The sequence below is a fragment of the Chelmon rostratus genome, chromosome 9 (assembly GCF_017976325.1).
Source record: "Chelmon rostratus isolate fCheRos1 chromosome 9, fCheRos1.pri, whole genome shotgun sequence".
Lineage (NCBI taxonomy): Eukaryota > Metazoa > Chordata > Actinopteri > Chaetodontiformes > Chaetodontidae > Chelmon > Chelmon rostratus.
The window spans coordinates 26023471-26039800 of NC_055666.1; the positions used below are offsets into that span (position 1 = coordinate 26023471).

At 41.3% G+C, this 16330-nt stretch overlaps 1 protein-coding gene across 1 annotated transcript in view; it reads right to left on the reverse strand.

The window, feature by feature from the left end:
- Positions 1-7032: 7032 nt before the first annotated feature.
- htr4 (5-hydroxytryptamine receptor 4) overlaps positions 7033-16330 on the reverse strand; it is a 163817-nt gene continuing 154519 nt past the window's right edge. Inside the window, exon 8 of the mRNA XM_041944232.1 lies at positions 7033-7913. Coding sequence (XP_041800166.1) covers positions 7826-7913 — 88 coding nt within the window. The 3' untranslated portion in view covers positions 7033-7825. The remainder of the gene's footprint in view (positions 7914-16330) is intronic.

The following is a 16330-nucleotide window of genomic DNA, read 5'->3' on the forward strand; positions in this document are numbered from 1 at the left end:
GGGTTTTACATTGTTTACATTGGACGAGTTCAGCTGCACATTTTCAGCCGTCCATCGAAGGAAAATGAAGGCTTCAATTTTAACCAATGAGCAGCCGCGTAACAGCTCACTCCTCAGATTTATGTGCCACAACTGTGAATCCAAGCATATTTTTGTGCCTTTGCTGAGTCTATTTTCTTTCCATTTACTAACATAAATCATACATAGAAAACAGCAGGAAAAAAAAAACTGATAATTCACCTTATTCCTCCATGGTTAATAATACTGCTATTATGGCTGATGGGTTATACACCTTTCTCTTTCAGACCACTGCTCACCTCAGGACACTTTCTGACTGAGGCTGTTTGGAAAAAAAAGAGCTGGGTGGTCTAAAGGTTTAAGATGCTGACCATGTAACTGCAGACATCCCCGCTCCAGCTCGGCCAGGGGGCTTTTGTTATCCTTCATCAGTGCCCTCATTTCCAGTCAGCGCTCGACTGTCTCATGTGTAATTAATGCAAAAATAGCTCAAAAGACCTAAAAGTGCAGCTGCTGTACGCACAGATGAAAGACTCACACAAGTTGCTTCATGCTAGCGAGGTAACGTGAGCACACTGCATGTCGTCAATGAGTGTCTTTTGAAATCTTGTCCATGAAGATCAGACTCTGCAACACGAGCAGTGCAGAAAATTAACCAACAAACAGTCTGATAAGTAAACAAATAGTAACGAATAATAAAATTCATACTGACACAATCAATCAATCATAATCAGTACGAAGAAACCAGTGGGTTGTGAGGCATAAACGTGGGCTAAACAAGGTTTTTCTCATCAGGTCCACGGAGCTCCAGAAGAAACTGTCAGTTGTCTGGAAGTGATGAATCCAAAGAGTGAGACTTTCACCCTGACAAAGCTGACGGCGTGTCATGCTCCTTCCATTCATCACGAGTATCTCTGCTAAGAAGAAGCCCTTTATGTGCTTCATCTTATTGAGTTTTTCTTTCTGAACGGCTGACTTAATCCTCCTGAGTGCCTCCAAGTCATCAATGTTTCACTTACGAAGGAGGAAGCAGAGAAGAAGAGCGAGCTCGGATTAGCTTTGCGAGGAAACAGGAATCCTCTGAGTCAAGCGAGCACTTTAATGACGTTTTAATCAGCGGCCTAACTGACGCGAGCGTCGCTATCAGAGTCACAAAGAGAGTCAACACCAGGATTATCAACATCTCTTTAATCTTTAATTAGCCTTTATCTGAACTGTCACATAGCAACAGAAAAAAGTCATACACATTTCAGCTCCCTGAAAGAGAAGCCTTTTATGTTCTTTTAATACATGAAAATACCCATTTTGTTCTGTCAAAATAAATACTGAAGAGTTTTATAAAAGTTGTTTTTTTGTCTCCTTTGGACAGTTTGTGGGAGTTTTTTTCTTTATATACACATTCATGCTGTAAGCTGCAAACAACAGATGAATAAATTAAAGAAGAGATGGCGGGGACACAGAGCAGGAATGACACAGATTACAACTCAGGATGTTGCACAAATGGCAGCCATTGTCGAAATCCTGCTTTTCTGCACCACATTTTTGTTGGTCTAATTCTTCCTTTAATGACAGGAGTGCAAACCAGTCCGACATCCTGTAAATGCAAGCAACAGCTTCTCAATCAGAAGTTAACAAACTGCTCCATGAAACCTCTGAACACAAATTCAGTTCAGTTCAAATCCTGTTTCTGCAAAACGTGTGAGAAGTAAGACTTGGACAGAGGCTGCAGCTGAGAAATCCTGCAACTGACGTTTAAAGAAGGCAGATAACATGTTAAAAATGTGTCAGAGGGACTTTTTCATTTTGCAAATAAAAAAGGCAAAGAACTTCAGTACCAAATATCACCTGCGAGGTTACATGAAGTATAGAATCCAGCATTTGAAAAAAAGTCATACCTACACTGTATGTGCAAAAATGAATGAACCCAGAAACTTGATCATTCTGGATAAACTTTTGCTTACACAATTCTGCATCTGAACAAATTTTGACCCATTGACTGCAATAACAGCTACTCCTTAAAAAAAAAGGAAATGAAATAAATTTGACATACAGACTGTTTCATGGGATTGAAGAGGAGGAGGCAAAAGGCTTTTAAAGGCTACAGATTCTGCTTAAGGTAAACAGCAAAAGAATGGACTCTTAATGCAATTAAACACCTTAATTATCTTCCATCCTCCCGACTTATCCATCAATGCAACTCTCACCAATCACCCTGCCAGCTCTGCGCTGAAGAACTCTGCAGGGTTGTATGAAGTTAGTTGGGACGTAGCTGGTCTGTATTAGTGGCAGTGCTGCTTTCTGGCTCTCCAGCTTCAGGTGTAACATTGGACAAGCTTCCCAAAGTCACCTTAGTACTCTGATTAAACATCCTTTCATTGATATTGTTGAAATTTGTGTATAAATTAATATTCTGCCCTAATTTTTGAAGGCAATGTCAGAAGAGTCATCATCCTCCAGGTGCAGAAACTGGCCTTTTATAATCCAAAACAGCAGCTTTAAAAAGAAACTGTTCTCTTTGATTCTGACGAATTGACATAAAAACCTAATGTTCTTTCTAACTGTCTCAAATGAAAACATTTAAAAAACATTTGCAACTACAATTCAGTAAGATTTTCGATGCCTAAGGTGATTTTGGAAAGCCAACCAAGCATCCGCATCAGTGGGTCAGACCACAGCCGCTGATGATCACATGGAAACATCAGGCTCAAACACCACTAATGAACCCAGTTTGAGGACTGGTGATGGACTTTTCAAGACAAGAATCCAAATTCCTTGTTCTGTCCTTTGAAGTGGTAAAAAGGAAAATAGATTTTTAACTTGAAAGTATCTCTATTTGAAGCAGCTGCGCTTTTCTTCTGGCTTCTCAATCCAGCTGAAATAACTACGCAACCCCTCGAATCTCTCAGACGGTTTGCAACTGGAGCGTGCTCACATTTTTGTATCTCGTGATGTGTTTGGTACATCTCCAAAAATGGCCTCCCTTACACTTTTTGGCTCATTAAATTTCATGAAGGTAGGCGAACCGGAGTTAGAGAGCTAATTATAGACTGTTGAGGAGCTTCCCACACTGCACACGCACACACACACACACACACACACACACCTCCACTGAACGGCCACACACACACAGCCTCGCGTGAAGCTTCTGCAGATGTCATGGAAACTGCAGCGTGGAAGTGGGCGGTTATTGAACAGCGAAGTACAAAAAAAAAAATTATGCAGAATATAGAAAAAGAAAAGAAGACTCAAGCCACAAAGTCTGTTTCTTTTTATACTCACGGAACATCATCAAACAGATGTTTGTTTGAAAGGAAAATTGTGGGTTTAAAGATGCTGAAAACAGGAATTTGATTGCTTATGAAAAAGGCTGAACTTGCAGGCGTCTCTGTGGGACTGCGTATTAAACTCTGCAGTCTTTGTCCTCAGCCCTCTGTGGTCGGTCATGTTAGTGAAGGACAGAGTGAGGACGCAAGGGCTTCTTAAGGTCGGCCACGAAGACGCTTATTTAGAAAACTGCACCATTATTCTGGGCGGGGTAATTCTGCTAGAATACAAAAAGATCCAAATCCAAAGAGTTTGTTCTCATCTGAAAAGACCTTGCATGCTGGTTTAAGCTTTGAGTCATTTGTTGAGGAAGAAAATTCATGTAAAAACATTTTCAATCATAAATAATGAATGATTCTGACTTTCATTACGGACTCATTTCAAGCTCCATTTAAAGAACGTTGGAATTTAAGGGCAATTTTCTCCAGCAGCCAAAAATATTAGGACACTTTTAGTGAAACAAGTTGATCGAGCAAACAGCCATTAAATGAGCCAGTCGTTCATCTCGAAGCATGAACGCCATAAACTACAGTTAACTGATACAAATCTGAACAATTTTGAATTTACTGAATATAAAAAATCATTATTTTTATTTCCTAATAAAAAAAGAAATGCCATTACAGAGTTTGTTTTACAATCTTCAGTCTTACAGAACAAGCTGTGAAACTTTCTGTCTGTACCTGGAAAAGTTTGAAAAATGAACACTGACAGTGTTGCAGGGGAAACAAACCCACAGGCGACTGCTGCTGGCCTTCATCTCCATCCTAATTATCTTAAGAACATTGGACATATATTGTAAAATAAATAATATTCAAATACACCTACAATAAAAATCCACAAGTCGTTTTTGGGAGGATAATATATTTAAGACATTATTTTACAAGCCCCCAAAATTTCATAAAATATATCGGACTGACTCTGACTGCTAAATTCTTTAAATGACAAAAAAGTGCTTGTGCTTCAGCTATGGAAGAGGTCACAGTTTGACAAGTCTATTTTTGAACAAAAAAGTTATAAAATAAAGAAATGTGTTTACTTCGTCTTCTGGCTGTTGTTTGCTGCTTAAAAATTCCTTCAGCAATAGACAGAAAAAACTCAACAAGAACTTTATGTATTTGATGAATGACCTTCTTATTTGCTGTATATTGAGATTTTCTGATGTCTGCGTGACCTTTTAACTCTCCGTCACACTGAGCTTTTAAAAAGTGTTTGGAAACAAGCTGAAAAACTCAAGCTTTGGTTCTTCTTCAAGAGCACTGAGACGAAGAACAGTATCTGAACCAACTGGAGGAAACTGCAAGGGATTGTGGGTAGACAGGAAAAGGTTCTGACGTGTGACAGCTAGCCATTTTCCGTGCCTGGAGTCGAGTGTTACACCATGAACTGAGGGTTAGAACTATCGGTGGGATCCTCATCAACAGCTGTTTCCTTCTAATTCAGTTACCCTAAACATGATGGGATGCCGGGCCACCGGGACCCTGTCCACAATAGACAGATACAAGCCACCATGATGGCACCTTTCGCCATGTCTGTAAAGAAATGCTTCCTCCTTCAGAGAGACTCAAATCTGGTTTCCAATGGTGACCAATTTCGTATCAAAGCGTCAACAGAAACTTCTGAAACGATGCAGCAGCATATTCCAGTTTTATGAGGCAAAATATAGCTAAATATACTCCTCCAGTGCCGCCACCACCCTGCCTAGAGCCTTTATGCCGTATATTGTTAATAAACTGACTATTTTAACATTTTGATGGACAGCACAACACTGGATTGTGCTGCCCGAATTGTTTGAGAAATTTCTGTTGACATTTTAATTTCACTTAAAGTCTTCTGGGAATCATCATTTCATTCACTGTAACCAACAAAATCAAAGCTGACCACATCAGATGTCATGGCGAACGAAACTACGAGCTTCTGACAGCAGAAGGTGAATGATCGATGCGTTTTAAGTGTAATATTGTACACACACACACACACACACACACACACACATACACATGCACACAGCACTGAAATGGTATAATAATAATAATAATAATAATAATAATAATAATAATAATAATAATAATTACCCTCCGATCTGTCTTTCTGGGACAACATATGGTTTAAAATGTGGACATTTCACTGTAAAATTTTCTGACACGACGGTAGAGAACTGAAGTGGGCTGAACTATAATGAAGTGTATAATACATCATGTCTGATGGTCTGCCTGAGCCAGCTGGCCCTCCCCTCGCTTTCTCAATGTGTGAGCCTCATATTTATGTATCTGGAGTAACATGAGGGATGGTGTCATTTATGAGGTTTCATCCCAGCCTGGATATGTCCTCTGAACCGTGGCTCGCTAAACTGGGTCAACGGGCTTGTCTCTGCAGGGATTTGTAATTACCTCGCCTGCCCAGTGATTCCAGTCAAGAGCTTCTTGGCTTTTCTTTGTGCCTGTGAATCAGCGCTCAACAGTGTTTTCATCCGATGAGCTGATTTCAGAGGACTGTGTTTGTTCCTGTGCAAACCCTCTTTAAAGGTTCTGCGTCTGCTTTGGCTCTGGAAGTCCGGATGTTCATTATTTGTCTATTTAATAGCTGCCATCTGATTTTGTTTTTTCAAAATCTCATTAACTGAAGAAAAATTTTGGAGATGCCTGGTTGTCATTGGACAGCAGAAACTGTTTTTTTTTGTTGTTGTTGCATATACTCCATAGAAAGCTGGGTAGCAACATTTCATTTTCAACACGAGGCCTATCATCAGTCTTCTGAGGACAATCAGACAGACCAGACCATAAACCAAAAGTCTCACATCTTAACATTTACAACCACATCAGTTCCAGTACAGCTGCATTATTATTTTTGACCACTTGGGGGCAGAAAAGCGCCACAATAAGCTGACAGATGCACAGCCCTGACATATCACAAGTTCATGAAGTCACGGCCAATGGTTTAGCAATCAGCATCATAATTTCACATCCAGCTGACAAAAGTCCGATATTCATTCTCCTTTTAGCTCTGGTTTGGTCTCCACCACCTCCTGAGAAAATGATGTCAGGAGAAGCTAATTGCGAACATTGCTTATCTGCTGTGTGGTACTGTGCAGGCAGCTTACAGTGGGCTTCTTTGGGGACTAATTACTGACTTTGCGGACGAGTGAATGACCTTTTTCAATAAAGTTTTACACTGTTAGCCACAATCACTGGAGGACACAGAGAGGACAGTCTGCTGGGGGACGAGAGGAAATTGAATGTAAGTGAGTTTTTTTTAAAAAGGGCAAGGTTGCATTATGGTGGCAGGTAAACAGTTGCTTTAGTGTTTTCTGTTTCCATGAATATAAACAAATGGAAACATTTCTGGTACATTCTGTAACACGGCCTCCACACACACACACACACACACACACACATACACACACACACACACACACACATACACACACACACACAAACACACACACACACACACACACACACACACACACACACACCATATTGCTCCAACAGCATCACAATGCCTGCTGAATCATTCATGAGTAGCTTTTATGCGTCCTGGTCCTCTAACTTCTTATTGTGTGAGAAAGATTGATTCAGAGGAGCCTCGTGGAGTGATGAACACGGAGTGTGAGCTAGCAGCCTCTATAATAATGCACTTCAACAGTTTAACGCAAGGATTTAACGCAGCCTTGCGGCCACATTTTCCTTTCAGCTTAGTGAGGATTTAGCAAAGCTGGAAAGCTTCGATCTGGGAGACAAACAGGTTCTTCAGCTTTGTGTCTAAGGCGAAGACACATGACGTTTAACATGTGATGTTTAGCAAAGGAAATACTCTTGTTTTAAAAGCTAATTTTTGCCAACCTATTGTGCAAGGGACACCCTTCTAAAATCTATGCTCACTCTTTCTGACTTTGTACTGGGAAACAACAGGGAGCATCATATAATAATCAGAAGTAGGTCCTCTGTATGGAATATCAAAGAGCTTTGGCAACATAATTCACTTCCACGACTCCCAGCCATTAATCACATCTCATACTGTGAACTTCTCCTCCACATCCCACCCAAGCTGTCCTCCACAAGACAAGCTGAACTTCACAGATGGCTACCAGCGGGTCTGCTGACAGGATCACAGTCGCTCTCTGGATCTGGTTCAGTTCGACTGGACAGCTCAGTCTCTGGGGGCCTGCAGACCAGAAAACCCGCGTGACAGAAACAGCGTCAGAACGATGGAGAACTGGTTTCGTTCAGTCCACCTGATCCCGGCCACCTTTAAAGACCACAGCGTGAGTTTCGGCTGGACTTTCAAACCAGATACACCCCTTTCAAAGTCACGTTCCTCGCCTGGATTTGTAAAGTGCCATCAGGGCTCCGGTCTGCTGGATTTGTAGCGTCTGTTTTGGAGTTCAGTTCCGGATGTGTGGAGGCTGCGGCGTGTTTCCGTCGACTCTGTGGTGCCGGTATGAGAGCCGAGGTCGTTGGAGATGTGACTGAGGAGTCGTTGTTGGTCACAAGCAGGACTCGTGGGACTCTGTGTCGGTGTGCAGAGACTTCTTCTCCTGCTCCGTGTGGTTCCCGTTGTGGAGGACAGAATACCTGAGAGAAAACAGACGAAGGGGTGGAGAGAGAGATTAATTGTAACATTATCATACATTATCATTGTAAAGTGAATACCTTTGGATTTTTGGACTGTTCGGCAGTCAACCCAAGCAATCTGAAGATGCTTAAGTGGGATCTGGCCATTTTTCACTATTCTATTTTATAAAAACCACCAACTAAAATATTAATTAAAAAAAGGATTTTTATGAAAACTGACACCAATCAATTATGACATGAAATTAAGAGACTTTATAATTTAATTGTTTGAGTGCCCCCTGGTGGCCACAGAACACTCAACAGTCTTCTCACTTGACGATACTGCAGACACAGTCAGGTACAGTCACTGTATTCAAACATGAAGCTCTCACGTCTTTCAAACAAATGGCTTTCAGACCCCTCACTTCAGCCTGGAAGCTGTTCAGGCTTTATCCTCAAGCAACTGAAAAACTTTTCTGCAAACACCTCTTAATTCCTCTTAAAGCCCTTCTAGAGGAAATGACATTTGTAGTGGCTTCAATGGATCCTGGTCTCAGCAGAAACACACAGGAGCAAGCACCAAAAGTTTGATCTGGAGCAGACATTTACCACTTTGTGCAGACTGAATTGCAACCGTAGAATAAGCGTATTTTAAATTATTGCCAACATTACAATCAGTATCAGACCTGGTGCCCTTTTGTAGTCTCTTCACTGCCAAGCAGTTCAGACTTGATAGGCTTTTATAAAGGGATAATACAATTAGTTAAAGCCTCATAACATTCCCCTGATGGTAAGTGAGTCATTTCTCAACATGGTCCAAGCCTGCTTACTGGAAAAGTGATCACACAGTCTGGGTTACAGGAGGGTGATGGAGAGGAGTTGTCAAAGCTGACCGCCGGTTGACTTTGTTACGAGACGTTTGCGGCACTGGAAGGAGTGACAGTAAAAAGCAAGCGAAGGAGGCAGAGACCTGAATATGAGACAGGCTTCTCTGGATCCACGATCACTTCAAGTGCTCAAAAATCAAAATACAAGCTGAGTAGAAATACACATGTTCTGACTGAATCGTAATCTATCTTTTTTACGATCTGAGAAAAAAGAGCGCGTGTCAGATTAATGTCTCCATTTTATGGTTTTTGATATGGTTTAGTCATTCAGCTGAATATATGGACTGATGTATTTGAGGATAACAGTCAAATAAGTTTAAATTCATGCATTGAGTTCTGATCAGTTCATCAGAAGATCTCACAGATATTTATTCATTCAACCCTGTTACGTTTACATATTACTAGATTATTTTGCCAATTACTTTGCAGTGAAAAATGTAATCCCTGCCTGGATTATGCTAAAATTTGATGTTTCTTTGTGTGTTGTTAACCACACTTGTGCATGGATGCGATCGGTGGGGGGACAGGGTTGTGTTATCACATGACCGACCGTGACTTCGGTCATGCGATTACACCAGAGCCAGGGGCGTTCACAGATGAAGACCACGAGCTACAGTTTGTTTTGTTCATATGTTTATGATTTATTCTCTTACTAACAGCGAGAATATTTTGGATTAAATGTACAAATTGACTTGAATCCAGGCCTGATTGGGGGTGTGCACCCTCGCCATGACGATCAGCTGAGTTTATTTTGATCTGCTTTCACTGAACTTTCCAATTTTATCTTCAGCTGGTAATTTAGATGTTGGATGTTTCCCAGTAAGACGTGATGCTCCCTCTTCCCAGTACAACACCACGACTGTGAACAAGATAAACAGCTGAGGGAAGGTTTAAAATTGAGTGTGAGACCAGGAGCGACATCAGCACGTTACGCTAATTAATGAGAAAATGAATTCCAAACTGACAAATAATTTAACAAATACTTTAATTAGTTAAATAGTTAACAATTTTTTTTTACTTCTTAAATAAACAGAAGTTTTTCCTTTCTCCACTGATAAAATTCTGCTTCTTTCTAAGACAAATTAACAATTTAAAAACTCACTGGATTAGCTGAAAAATTAATTGTGCACAAACACAAAGCTGAAAATGTCACTAGTTGTGTCATGTCTCATCGGATTTGTTAATGTGTTTTGTTCACGAGCATCGTGTCTTGTCTTGCACTTCCTGTTTTATTGTGAAACCTAACTCTCCTCTCGTTTCAGGCCCTTGACTTCCCGGTGTGTTTCCCCGCCTGTCTGATTGTCTACCCCGCCCTAATCGTCTCCACCTGTTCCTTGTTACCTCGTGTATATATAGTCCGCGTCTCCCTTTGTCCTGCGCCAGATTGTCTTGTGCCTTGTCCTGTACTTGCCTTGATATCTAGCGTTCTATGATCCTTGTCTCCTGTTCTGTGTAAGTCTTGTGATTAGTCTAGCTCTGTATTTTGGTTTGCTACTTTGTTATCTAGTTTTTGTGATTAGTCCAGCCTTGAATCTTTTGTTTGCTACTTTGTTACCTAGCTATTTTTAATCCGTTGATTGTTTTTGTTCCTCTCCAAATTAAGATTATCCTTAGTGTTTTCTGTTGAACTTTGTCACATTGCCTAGTCTGCATTTTGGTCATTTATCCTGAGCGTTTTGTGTTAATAAATTTCCTTTATTTTGAAACCTCCCTGAGTTGTCTGTGGTCTGCATTTTGAGTCCTGAAAGCCTCGTGCCTCCGGGCTTGTCAAGTTGTTAACCTGTAGGAGATGTGTTTTTCACAGGACAGTTAAATTAGTTCATTTCCATGATTTTAATGTTGCTAATTAGTCCAAAAAGCCAACAAACACTTGTGCTGTAATTTTCTCTGCCTTGAGTTCAATGGACCACAATGACAATAAGCTCAGTTTTCTCTTCTGTTCAAGGAAGCATTTCTAATGTGACAAAAGAGGCATTTAGCTGCACAAAAAGGTGAACGGGACTGATGCTCACGTCCAGCATGTAACTGGTTCATGCAAACATTCCTCAAAGTTAAACGCTGGCTTCAGTGCACAACAACAGGCAACAAAACCCTTTTCAACAGCAAGACGCACACTTTGTTAAACATAAGAGAAAGTCATTTGGCAGCCATAATGGGTCTCATTTGTATACAGTCTATAGGCTTCACTGCTTCTGAATGAGGAGAATGTATGTCTGTGGAACACATGCAAGTATTCACATATGCATGTGTGACTATGCACACTTTGTGTAGATATGTGTGTGTGTGCAGAGGCCTCACTGCGGGGCTAAAACCATTACGAGCTGTTTACACAAACACCCCGACCAAAGACACTTCCTGCTGCCAAACTGGCCGTGAAATTTACCTTCCCGACAGCCTCGAACATTTGGGGCCTTTCAGAAGGAAGCAGGCTACGGGTTCTCGCCAGAGCGGAACCCAAAATTGCTGCCACATTGCAGCGTTAAACCCTCAGCTGGTCTCTGAATGTACTGCCGCTCATGCGCTTGGGTGGAAACAAAGACGATGGAGGGCCATGTTGGGGAGGGGAGGTGGGGCCAGTTATTGATGACTTTTTGTTGATCCTTCACTTATTAAAGGCCAGTCAGTCATTTGCTTTAGTCTCTATCGAGCAGAAGCTAAACAAACTTCTGGTGCTTTGCTGTGAATCTTCATCGTTTAAAAACGTTCATGCTTGAAATGAGTCTATCGCATCATATATATATAAAATATGTTGTGTTTCTAGGAGAGGAGGGCAGACAGAGCACTTTCAGGCTGCAGTCAGCTTATTGTTTCTGAGTGAGTTTTAGGATTTCAGACAAATTGAAGGGTTAAATGTTCTTTTGTGGGTTCAATCAATGAAAAACTTGCTCACAAGTAATTTTCCCTTATTGTTATCATTCGGTTGTTATATAATCCTTATTTGGCAGTGAAATAGGCAAGACTGGGCCAACAGGAAGCTGTGATGAGGCTGTATCTCCAAATATACATATTAATGTAAATAATATGCAATATAAAGTCAACCAGGTGAAAGTTTAAAGCTCTGATTTCCCTCCATAGTAATTTATAAACGAGGGGAAAGGAGTCAATATTAATATACAGAAAAACGTATTCTAAGAAAAACTGTTCATTTTCATTCTTCTATAGGGATCAAATGAAAAGTTGGAGCGGGACATGTGGCTGCATCCATTCTGTGTTTATTCGTGGTTTTGTTTGTACACAACTGAGCCACCAGGCCAACTGGCAGAGCTGGAGACAGGATGGAGATTTGTTTAATGAGGCCAGGGGAGAGAGAGACAGAAGGCCCGGATTACAAGCAGACTAAACATTTCTACATATTTTGGGCAGCAATGTGGCGAACATTCATCTTGATGAGGTGCCCTTTAGCGAGATTTTGAGTGCGCCGTATAGCGGACGCTGGCGTCGTGTTGCTGTGGAGGAGTGGGAAAGAGAGATTTCTCACTGAAGATCAACACGGTCGAAATCCAAACTGTAATACAGATTTCAGAACCTGGAATCTGGCCGGCAGGGTACTAGCAGTGGATCTCACACTTAGAAAGCTAATAGATAGCAGTTTGGGTTTGCTCGTTGTTGCCATCTGGCTTTGATTCCCCACTAGACTGAACTGTTCAGCAGTTAGCTTTGAAAAGGTGGACTTTCCACAGCATGAAGACAGTCTGACAGTGTAACTTCAGGATTTCTTGCTAACAATAAATACAAACAGTTGGTTGAAAATGAAATAATGAAACTAAAGAAACTAAATAAAAAAAAGTTGCACCTGGGAAACCCCAAGTCATTCCAGAGGAAGAGAAGTGTAAGAAGAAAATCTGTGCTTGCTGCAGTGATTCACCAGACTCCTGGCTGGTGGCCCCCTGAAGGACTTTTAAAGGACATTAAAGTCAGTTTATAGTCTTGGGTAGTACTACTGCGTATGTGAAGAAAAACAAAAATGTATATAAATCTTTTTGTGGCTCCAGAGGGAGCTGTGTGAAATCTGTTTAAGGGGAATTTAATGACTTAAAAACACAACAAGTCTGAAAATGAAGAAAATCTGGACTGTGGAGTTTGAAGTGAGCTTGACCAGATGTCTGTAGCTGCTCCTCGTCTCTGCTGAAGCTGAGAGGCTACAAGAGCCTCTATGAGCGTAACACACCTGAATCTCCAGCAGAACTGTCGTGTTCGAGTTGCATTGTGGGTAATGTAGGCACGAGGTCTTGATAAGGAAGAAGACTGTGTGGAATAATAAAGAAATAGGGCTGGTTAGTTCCAATTAAAAAAAACTGTTGTTGTGAGTCGGACAGTGTTACAGGAGAGCGATGCTAAAACAGTGGAGCATTTCTTTAATATTAAGGCAACAAGCAGATCTCATTCCTTCTGCTGTTAAACCTCAGACAAAGTCTTTTTTAAAACGAAGCCCATGATTCTGTCATTTAAAAAAAGCTGGTTATATCTCAGATAAAGTTGAGTGACTTTACAAACTTTATGATGTACAATTGAGACTAAAGTTAAGAACAGCGATGATCTGACAAACAGTTCCCATCCTATGTTTACTCAGTTAGAGACTTTGGGAATCAATAATGTTTTTAGAAATTATCTTATTTTATTGAGATGAGGAACCACAAACCAACCTCAGATTGAGATATTTCACTTTTATTGATAAAATAATCTGTTGCATGTTTAAGTGATTGCATTTCAGACCCTCAAAAAATTGTAAAATACAAAAATCATGAATCTTGATGAAAAGTAAACATAATCTGTTCTTGAACTTTTACTTTGAGCTCACAGTTTTGTCTTATTTTCTCAACCAATTTTTGCGCCTTAATAAGCTGCATTTCTTTCATGTTTCTGTGCTTTCTTCCCTTTCTTATTCACCACTGGAGCAGCAGCTTGTTCTTCTTGTAGTCACTTGCTTGAGGGAACTTAAGTAGCAGCAACTGTAAAACACTGTCAAGTATTTGGGTTGGTCGATATGAAGATTTACACGGTGAGATGGGGACATTTCACGAGGTTGCGCTATAACATTTACCCCCAGATAGCACTTTTCTATTCATTTCTATTTAAAAAGGGTGTTAACTCCCCTGTCCACAAACTCAGTGCTGATTTTTCTGGTTTGGGTCCTCTCAGTGCTATAGCAGTGGCATTTTAGACAATAGCATGTTTCTAGTTTTGTGGCAACAGCTACAGGAAGGCCCTTCCCTGTTCCAAGATGACAACGTCCTCAAGCCAGATCAATAGAGAAATGGTTTTCTCAGTTTTCTGTGGAAGATTCAGTTCAATTCCATTCAATAATTAGAATGGTGACTGAGAGCCAGGCCTTCACGCCCAGCTTCAGTGAACCTCACCAGTGCAAGGAGAGGCAGAATGAAAGCAAACTCCTGCAGAGCGTCTCTGAAGGAATGGAGGCTGTTATAGCCAGGGGTGCACATAACTGACAGGTAATCAGATGGGCACCAGGAGACAGTGTTTGGTGCTCACCCATCCATGGTGAGGTCTTCATAAATGCAATCTTCCTCGCTGTCCTCCTCTTCAGGTAGATGATGAAGATGCTCCTCCAGTCCCTGGTTGGGCCTCTGGTTAGCTGTCTCCATCCACAGGTCAGCTGCCAGCTTTGGGTCAAAAGTCTCTGTGGACATCTTTGACAGGAGACTGTGCATCAGGTCTGAGAGACGAGTCTGTGACAGATGAAATCTGGTCTCGGTTTTTATTATGTTGAGATATGAGAATCTCCTTTCACACGCCGCTCTGCTCCATGGCAGTGGAAGACACACTTTAAGCACCTTGCTGTTGTTATAGTAACAATCTCGATTGCTTGTATTTACTATCTGGGCCAAGTCGTACTCAGAGGACGCTGCCAAGTGCTTTTCTTCCTGCTTTAAGTGCATCCATTCTCTCACAGTGGAGTCTCTGTCAAGCTGTAAGGTGGTTTTTGTGATGTCCTCTCCGATCCATCAAAGAGCAGCTCCCAAAATTCAGCGGACTACAACTTCGCTCTCAGCTCCCCGCTGATCGTTCGTGTAGTGCTCTGCGCCGTCCGTGCTTGCCCTTCACATCAACATGCAGCTCCGACATTCACTGCTAGACACTTCAATAAAGCAAGATCCGCAGCATATGAAGACAAAGGACGTGTGTGTTCAGCCTTGTGAAAAGCTAAGAGAAAAACACAGAGCTTACAACTGTGGCCAGCTGGACTTTTCTGACTAGCTTGTATGTTAACATGAGGTTGTGCCGGATTCAAACTCTCAAAATATCAAAATATTTGGCAGGACACAGTGACGACATCTTTAAATTAACCTGCAGTGCTCCTCTGCAGGCTGCTTGGGGTTCATGATACAATGAATTTCCTGGATCCAAGGCCTTATAAATTTTTTGTGATTGAACATGATGCCAGAAAAAAAACAGGCTAAACATTAGTACAAACTGTTGATACTTTGCCATCAAAGTCCTGAATTTGTCCATTGCATGATTGACAGGACAAATGTATATTTGCAGCAATTGTTGAAAATGTGACATCCTGTTTCTCCACAAGTGATTCAATCTTCCACTTGTCTCTCCTGTGGGGCTGCCAACACCCCAAACTCACTCTCTCTCGATGACCACTCTCAGTCTCTCATCTGTTTCCACCCCCAGTAATCACACACTCAGCCTCTCTCACACTCCACTTCTCCTGATGATCCCACTCAGAGTCTTTCCAGTCTGAAGTACAATAATTGATCAGCACAATCGGGAGGCCTTTCTCCCGTCAGGAGTCTTCTTCTGTTCAGGTCGGCACCGACCTGGACAACAAATGGCCTGTTTCAGCCTCGAGCCACTTGAGGCAAAAGCATCCGACTGAAAAAAAGAGCTCACAACCAGCTGCGATACTGATGAGAGGAGAGGAAGGAAGGAGGATAGAGGAGGTCAGGAAAGGAGGAGGGGTAGAGGATAGGAAGAAGGATGATAAATATGAGATGAATACAATGGACCGGAATTTGAATAGAAAAGAGATTGCACAGCATTGAGCTAACTAGACTGAAAGAAAAATTATGCAAAAATTATTCAAAGTTTACGCCCACGAGGAAAGTTTGCTTGTAGCTCAGCAACAAAAAACGAAGAGTATGCATGACTTTCTAAGACTTTCCAAAAAACAAGACATACACAGTATATCTCCAATAAAACCTCAATGTTCACACTTCTCTGAAATGGAAGCTAGATTTGTTTGCAACCTGAAGATCCAAAAATGTGTCCACATGTGTTAAATGAATTACAGAAGGTTAATAAGATGAGGTAAAATCAATTACAGTGACACAGAGGTATGCTGTCTGTTGCAGTGAGAAAAGTTCATGGGTCTAGAAAAGTCATGGCGCCTGTTTACACTTCGTCCACATGTAAGAATAAAGCTGTAAAAGTGAAACTCAGGCAGATCCAAAAAGAAATGACAGAAGCAGCCACCGGTCAGAGACCCTGAAATCAGACTTTAAACGTCTGATAGATGCTGCTGTCCTCTGGGAAACCGACTGTTCTCTCAGGCTCAAGCCCCATCAGCCCACCTCTCACCTG